Here is an 8,238-nt window from a genome sequence, read left to right on the forward strand (position 1 = left end):
GAACAGATAAGCAACTGACGTAATGGTCAGATTACAAATGATCTAATACAGTGTTGTATGATGTTAAATACTGATAACGTCCAAGTGTGCGAAAGGGATTTTTCCTGTGTAAACATTTAGGCAAGATTTGAGCGCATCCTTGAGTAAGCGCCAACTAGAAAGCCAGTGCGCACTCCCGAGACTTAGTAATACAACAGGGGCAGCTATCGCGCCCGCGCAAAAAATACCGGCTCCAGCCGGTATATAATCTACGAAGCCTCAGTGAGAAGAAACAGAGACAGAGAATTGGCCAGGAAGACAAGATATACATACATTTTCATTTTTTAAAAACATTAAGGTTATCAAACATAGACATAATTGTACACCGGGAAACAGCCGAGTTGAACAGAGCGATTTCCCCCGGTTCCGACTCTTCTGAAAGACTCATATGGGAAACTGAATAGATGCTTTCAGTGAAGATGTTTCATCATAGTTAGCACTTTAACAAAGACGCTTTGTACATTTTTCTAAGTGTCAGCTCTTCCTGTTTTGGTAAGTTAAATTCAATGTGTGTTTTTGATTTACGAATAATTTTCGGCACTCGTCCTCACTAAAGACTCTTAAATAAATGTAAGTTACGCCGGATAAGTTACTCGTTCGGTTTAATACGGAAAACATTCTCTTTTCGTATTAGTTGAATCATACCGTAGTGATAAGCGCTCTCGATTAACTCATATTCATTTCGTTACCATGTTAGTGAGGTTGAGATGTTGGACGTCATGCTATAAGGTTGACGTTGTCATTTGTATAAGAACATACAGTACAGTCCTACTGCAGTGCGGTCACTCATACACGTTACGTACTACTGCATCCATTACGTCCTCTTGAACTTTTTACCATAGTCGTCTTGATAGCTAAATCAAACACTGTTTTTCTTTTTTTCCCCAATGAAATATTTGTGTTCAAATCTAAAATTTTATTTAATTATAAATTTGAATGTGTTCTCGGAGGAGTTTTCAACATAGAAACACAAATCATGTATTGTGCAACACAGACAGAATGGTTCAATTAGGTAATATTAACTTCACTCAGTGTATGTTTAGTTTGTGTTATCTAAAACAGATTAGACATTGTACCGACTAGTGTCCTTAAAATACATTTGTCAGATTAAGAAACAAAAAGGGGTCCTACTACCAATAAGAGATGAATTCAATATCTTAAATATGTTCTCTTTATCCCTTTGTTCACATTTATAGAAACCCCAGCGTCGGCCATGACAGGATTGATGTCTGCCCTAAAGGGCTGCACAAGCCCCAATGTATATGCCGAGGTGCCAGATGGTGGATGGGGCTGGGTGGTGGCTGTCGCCTTCTTCTTCGTGGAAGTTTTTACCTATGGCATCATCAAGATTTTTGGGATCTTCCTTCAGGACCTCATGAGCTGCTTTGGTGAAACCAACAGCAGGGTGTCTTGGGTTGTTTCCATCTGTGTCTTTGTCATGGCCTTTACAGGTAACTCATTCGTGAAACATTTAGGGGCCGGTTTCCCAGTCAGGGTTAAGATTAAGCCAGGACTAGGCTTTGGTTATATTAGGACATTTAAATAGTTTTTACAAAAATACCTAACAATAAACATTACTGTTGTGCATTTAGAGAAAAACCAATGGCACTGATATATTTTAAGATATGTCAGTGCCAGCTGTTTTCAGTTAAAACGACTAAACTAGCATTTTAGTCTTGAACTAGACTTACCCTGTCAGGAAAACCACCCCTTAAAATTACTGTATCAAAGAATGTTTACACAAATCAGCGATTTAAGGTACAAGAAATAAAATGCCATGTGGCTAGATTTTTTTGTCCGTCAAAGATGAACGTCTAAGCAGGATATTCCAGTTTTCAAATCCCTTTGATGCCATTTTTTACCACCCATCCTATCCTGTTGGGTTTGTTCCAAGATGATCAATGAGGGTTTTAATAACTTCAAAGCTACATCACACACTACTCCATTTTTAGATCAGGAAGTTGAGAAAAATAGGTCATAAAAGTCCAGACCCATCCTAATGAATGGGAGCAGCCACAAACTGTCTAATGAAGAAACAAGCTGTGCTGCTCAGATATCACATTAAATAGTCACGCAAACATATCTGAAATGATAAACAACGGAGAGGCATTCAGCAGTTTTATTTGCTTGTAGTTAAAACCTCTAAAACTGATCCAGCCTGCAAATCAAAAGCCCCATTTTGTGGATGTGCTGACTTGAACTGTTGGCTGTTATGAGAGATGTCTGGGGATTCACTCATTTTACCCAGTAGTGAAGCAGGCTCACCATATGGATGAAATTACCTTTTTAACCACAAGGACGGCACTAAAAATAGCTTTAAAATAAAGTGATCACATTTATGCATTTGGCAGATATTTATTCATAACATGTTTTCAAAATAAAAACACATCATCTTGTCAATGCTTATAGCAATTGCTTATAGCATCATCCCTAAAGGTTTTAATTAAATTTGAGCTGTAACTGTGCAAATCTTTCACACTGTATGGATAAGGAATTGTTATAATAAACATACTGTGTTCATGATTATGATCAAAGCCATCTTTCCTACAGCTCCCCTTTCTACAGTCATGAGTAACCGCTTTGGTTATCGCCCAGTCGTCATGCTCGGTGGATTCCTGATCAGCCTGGGTACCATCACAACAGCACTGACCCAATCTATCACTGAGATGTACATCACCATGGGAATTGTTGCAGGTACATGAGTTTACATTTTACATGACATTTCTGGAAACCTTACTTTCAACTTTCAATGACGTACAGTATTGTGCAAAAGTCTTAGACCACAACCAGCTTTGTTGTTATAGCAAAGTTTTAATGATCATATACATTTTCTTTACATTAAGAATAATAGCTTTTTCTGGCAAAAATCAGTATTTAGTGCTTGATTCTAATTGGCCAGTCGCGATTTGCAGGTTTGTTATTCCCAGATAACAACCTCTCAAAACTAATAACACAAGGTAACCTGAATTCTGCAAATCAGTTTAATATTAAACAAAATTAAATATAAATATGTATTTTAAAAACATATATGACATTATATTTAAAAGTAATTAAACCAAATACCGTGTTCGTGACATTTGTCTTGTCTTATAAAATTTTCAGATTTGTCTGGTTGTTTTACTAACAAAGAGACTGAGAAATAATTATTTATGGTCACTCTATTATTGCAAAAACAACAAATTTAATAGTGGCATGTCATGACATTGTAAAAAACAAAAGGTTTATATTACATATAAAAAATATTAAAATTTTGCATCAATTTCCTGTTAGTGTAAAGTTTGTGTAGAATGGCTAAGCCCATTGCTGTTTTATCAATGTGTGAATATTTATCATGGTTTCCATTATTTGTTTTCCATTGATTTTCTCTTTTTTACTGTATGAATAATTGATTTATTATTATTTTCTGTACACAACATTGTTTTCTTTTCACTTCTCAAGTAAACAGAAAGGGAATTCAAGCAGTGCTGTGAGCAGGGCCATAACCCCACCTAAATATTTAGTTACATACTTTATAGTGACTATTTGTTTTGTTTTTTTATTGGGCCAGTCCTTACATTTATGTTAATTCAAACCATTTTCTTCATATTTTACTGTTTGAAACAATGGCCACATATTCATCCAGGAACATGACATTGCCATAAATCTATTAAATAATCCATTCTTACACCCATAATAATGTAGGTTATACAGCTTTATAATGGGTTTATCATAGTTCTCAATGGGTGGAGTATTTTCATTTTTAATTGCAGACACTGTGCTGTTTGATTACATCTTTTCAGATCTCTGTAAACAACCACATAACCTGACAGCGTGAATGTTTTTCACAGACGACGCACTGCTAGCTTTCCCAATGATCATATCCCTCCTTCCTCCCCACTGTTAGCTGACACATCCTAACCTCGCCGATCTTTCTTTCTCCTTGTCTTTTCTTTTGTCTCTTTTAAATACAGTTTTCTTTCAGCAATTTGTCCAGTTTGTCCAATGGAAGAGAGCGGCCTGGTTCTTGACGTGCATGAGCACGGCCCTCAGACTGACCTGAGCCCCTTGTGTTGAAAGGACCAGTGGCTGTCATCTCCCTGTTTCCTATTTATTTACAGGCCTGGGTTACTGCCTTACCTTCCTGCCAACAGTCACCATCCTCTCGCAGTACTTCAGCAAGCGCCGTTCCCTCGTCACATCGATAGCGTCCACAGGAGAATGCTTCTCGCTGCTAGCCTTAGCGCCAGGTATAATTCACAGTAATCTTAACTTTCAAAGTTGAAAATTAGTTAAAGGAAAACACCACAGTTTTTCAATATTTTACTATGTTCTTACCGCAACTTAGATGAAGTAATACATACCTATCTTTTTTCAATGCGTGCACTTTTATTCTTTGTATAGCGCTTCTTGAATGTGTTAGCATTTAGCCTAGCCCCATTCATTCCTATGGCTCCAAACAAAAGTTATATTTTGTGCCACCATACTTACTCGTGTAACTACTCATATAACAGTCATATAACTGTTTGGTGGCTTCTAAATTCATCCCTGTTTGGAGTCATAGGAATGAATGGGGCTAGGCTAAATGCTAACACATTCACAAGGCGCTGTACAAAGATTAAAAGTAAGAACAAAGTAAAATATTGAAAAACGGTGGTGTTTTCCTTTAAGCATGAAACTAACATGTATTTGGAAGTCAATTGTATTCATAGGGTATTTGGTAGAGCTATTATTTTTCAATAGTCGTGTTGATATATGATGATAAATGACAAAGCAATTCTTTTTATTTATAACCACTTTGCAGCTTTGAACGTATTGAAGGAGCAGATCGGCTGGCGCTACTGCTTGATTGTAATTGGGGTTTTGCAGACGTCAATCATCGTCTGTGGAGCCCTGTTAAAGCCAATAGTCATTAAACCAATACCCTCCACCACTGAGGGTTCCACATCACCGCTAAAGGAACCCGATTCCAAATACGACCAGGAGAACGAATTCACACGTACCTCCTTCAACTCTGTGGACTCGGGGGTCCAGTCGATCAGCTCATCTCAGACGAACCTCTCCGAGCCCCAGGGATCAGAAATGAAAGCACTTAGGGAAAAAGAGGAGAAAGAAACGAATGAAGAAGAGCTAGCAGCATTGCCCGAGACCCCACTCAAACAAGCCTCCGGGACCAAGCTGTTGGACTTCTCCGTGCTCAGGGACCCCTGCTTCAACTGCTACGCTCTCTTCGGCCTGTTTGCCACATTAGGCTTTTTCGCCCCACAGCTCTACGTGATTGACCTCAGCGTGAGTCGAGGTGTGTCACGCGACAGCGCGACCTACATGCTCTCCTCCATGGCGGTGGCTGAGATCCTAGGTCGTCTGTCGATGGGTTGGGTTCTCAATCGCAGGCCCATACGCAAGATCTACATTCTTCTGATATGCACGGTGCTGCTGTGTCCGGTGCTGGTCGCCTTCACTTTTGTGGCTGAATTCTGGGGGCTTATGATTTGCTCCTGTCTCTATGGCTTCTTGCTGGGCACTGTGGCGTCCAGCCACATCCCCATGCTGGCTGAAGATGATGTGATTGGCATTGAGAGAATGCCATCGGCTGTTGGTGTTTACGTCTGCATCCAGAGCTTCGCAGGACTGGCTGGTCCACCTCTTGGAGGTAAAACCATATGTAGATGGATTTATTAGAAAAATTAATGATTGTGTAGTATTTTACTGTACCATTACATAATATGGTATACAATACCTTGCTTTACTATACCAAGGAAGTCGCGTCACTCCGCCACCCTATTTGCAACGCCTTCAGGTCTTGTTAAAGGGACCATCCACTCTTTTTTGAAAATGTGCTCATTTTCTAGTTCCCTAAGAGTTAAACATTTGATTTTTACTGTTTTGGAACTATTCAGCTGATCTCTGGTTCTGGCGCTACCACTTTTAGCATAGCTTAGCATAATCCATTGAATCTGATTAGACCATTAGCATTGCGCTAAAAATAACCAAAGAGATATTTTTCCTATTTAAAACTTGACTCTTCTGTAGTTACATTGTGTACTAAGACCGACAAAAAAAATTAAAAATGCTATTTTCTAGGCAGATATGGCTAGGAACTATACTATCATTCTGGCGTAATAATCAAGGACTTTGCTGCCGTAACATGGCTGCAGCAGGTGTAGTGATATTACACAATGCCTGAAAAAAGTCCTCTTGGTTACTTTCAATAGTAGGGGACTACTTTCAGGCTCTGCGTAATTTTTAGCGCAATGCTAATGGTCTAATCAGATTCAATGGATTGTGCTAAGCTTTGCTAAAATTGGTACAGCCAGACCCGGAGATCAGATGAATGGATTCCAAAACGGTAAAAATAAAATGTTTAACTCTAGGGGAGCTGGAAAATGAGCATATTTTCAATAAATATACGAAATACTAAACCATATAACACTACACTGATTGTTTTATACAGGATTTGTGTGTGCATAACTTTTATCATTGCTCATAAGTATACTCTTGTGTCTTGTTTTTAGGCGTTCTGGTAGACATGACTAAGAATTACGGGTCAGCATTTTACTCCTGCGCAGCTGGCATGGTTCTCGGTGCTCTCTTTCTTGGACTGGTGCGTCCAGCCAAAACCGGCCTCTGTCCTGGCAAGACGAGGAATAACGAGAGGCAAAAAACAGACAGGGAATCCACTTCACAGGGTTGCGATGATGTCCCCGTCGACTTTGTGGAAGTAGACGTTGATATCGACAGCTGTCCTGCAAAAAGCAAACCTTGGCCGGTATGAATACTGCCTCACCCTCAACACACATGATGAGTCAAGACGCGTACGCACACCGTTATCCTCCACTTGAACGATCCACCCAAAGATTGCTGTACATGAACCCGGTAGCAATAGGGTTAAACAGTCACAAATCAAATGAAACGTCACTCTTGCTAAGCATCCCAAAACAGGTTTACATTTCTTGTGTCATTTATTATTTATTGAAAACAATAACAGGATGCTTTAGGGCACCTTTACTGTATAACGCATTCACACTACAGTCTCTGCTTTTACACGGGGCAAGCGTGACTTTCCTCTTTGTACCAAAGTCTTAGTGTGAAATGTGGCGTCACTATTTATTTGAACAATCATAATAATAGTCTCTTTTCACATTTGAAATGCTGTATCTATTGTCACTGCTGTCATTGTTATCTATAAATGAAACCTCAGGCCATATTTTGCTGCTCACACCAGAGATGACCAAGAAGCTTATATTGTTTGCTTACGCCTCATTCAAAATGTAAAGAGAACGAGCTGCCTATTGTTTAAGGTTTAAACGTCATTTGTTTGCTTAAGGGGTTCCACTTGTTTAAATAATAGCACTATTGCACACATGCAAACTCATCTGGAAACAGGATGCCTCTTATTTAATATCATTTTTTTCCTAAATAAAGTAACACAGTCCAATGAAGTAGGGGTGTTAAGTGCCCCAACTGCAAGTCTTCCAGCTTATGTTACTTTTCACTCATAAAATGTTTTTTTATGAGAGATGTTTTTGTGGATCCTGAAATCCTGCTAATGGATATGATGTAGGCAACCTACAAGCACATCCAAGGGTTATTTATGAGAAATGATTCCTGTCATTCCTGGAATTTGGAATGTGCCTTTTAATTCCAAGGGATCATGTAGAGATAATAGCTTGAAACAATAAATTATGAGCTCTGATAATTTATTAAGTTGAAGTTATTTTATAAATGTTATTAATTAAATGAACATCAGAAGAGATGGAGAGAACTGACAGTATACGAGCAATGGGACGACTTTAAAATGCAAAGAAACCTATATGTATTTTTTAGCAAGAATCTGCTGCATATGAGATGACTTGAACTCTTACTGTATGTATATTCTGATTTGATTTGTCATACATGATGTATTTAAATACAGTATATTAAGGTTTTGTACGTTTGATTAGAAAACATGTGCTTTTTTTCTTGACTTGTATAAAGCACTTTTTGAGGTATTAAAATCATAATCTGCCTGTGTGATGGTGTACATCTGAAAATGGCATTTATAATGTAAAATAAACAATGATTTATAAACACGTGTCCTAGTGATTATTTGGTTATACAGGTTCATAGATATTACAGAAAACATTCAGTGCTTTTGAAGAGCAGAATCATAAAAGCCTTTATCAAAGAGTCACATGAGACCGTGCAAATGAGCCGAGTCATTTTGCTCCGCTGCAGAAGATA

General features: G+C 38.4%; 1 protein-coding gene across 1 annotated transcript; it reads left to right on the top strand.

The window, feature by feature from the left end:
* The first annotated feature begins 221 nt into the window (after positions 1 to 221).
* On the top strand, positions 222 to 8,085 carry slc16a6b (solute carrier family 16 member 6b). The gene is made up of 6 exons (XM_065272658.2): positions 222 to 531; positions 1,236 to 1,490; positions 2,590 to 2,733; positions 4,137 to 4,265; positions 4,820 to 5,668; positions 6,531 to 8,085. The coding sequence occupies exons 2-6, from the start codon at positions 1,253 to 1,255 to the stop codon at positions 6,788 to 6,790; spliced, it is 1,620 nt and encodes a 539-aa protein (XP_065128730.1). The 5' UTR covers positions 222 to 531; positions 1,236 to 1,252; the 3' UTR covers positions 6,791 to 8,085.
* Positions 8,086 to 8,238: the final 153 nt, after the last annotated feature.

Source organism: Paramisgurnus dabryanus, chromosome 3 (genome assembly GCF_030506205.2).
Source record: "Paramisgurnus dabryanus chromosome 3, PD_genome_1.1, whole genome shotgun sequence".
In the NCBI taxonomy this organism is placed as follows: Eukaryota; Metazoa; Chordata; class Actinopteri; order Cypriniformes; family Cobitidae; genus Paramisgurnus; species Paramisgurnus dabryanus.

Excerpts from the sequence above, each read along its gene's own strand:
- slc16a6b (XM_065272658.2), top strand. The coding sequence starts at position 1,253 with ATGACAGGATTGATGTCTGCCCTAAAGGGCTGCACAAGCCCCAATGTA. Across the intron at positions 4,266-4,819 it reads GCTGCTAGCCTTAGCGCCAG|CTTTGAACGTATTGAAGGAG; the intron begins GTATAATTCACA and ends ACCACTTTGCAG. Across the intron at positions 5,669-6,530 it reads GGCTGGTCCACCTCTTGGAG|GCGTTCTGGTAGACATGACT; the intron begins GTAAAACCATAT and ends TCTTGTTTTTAG.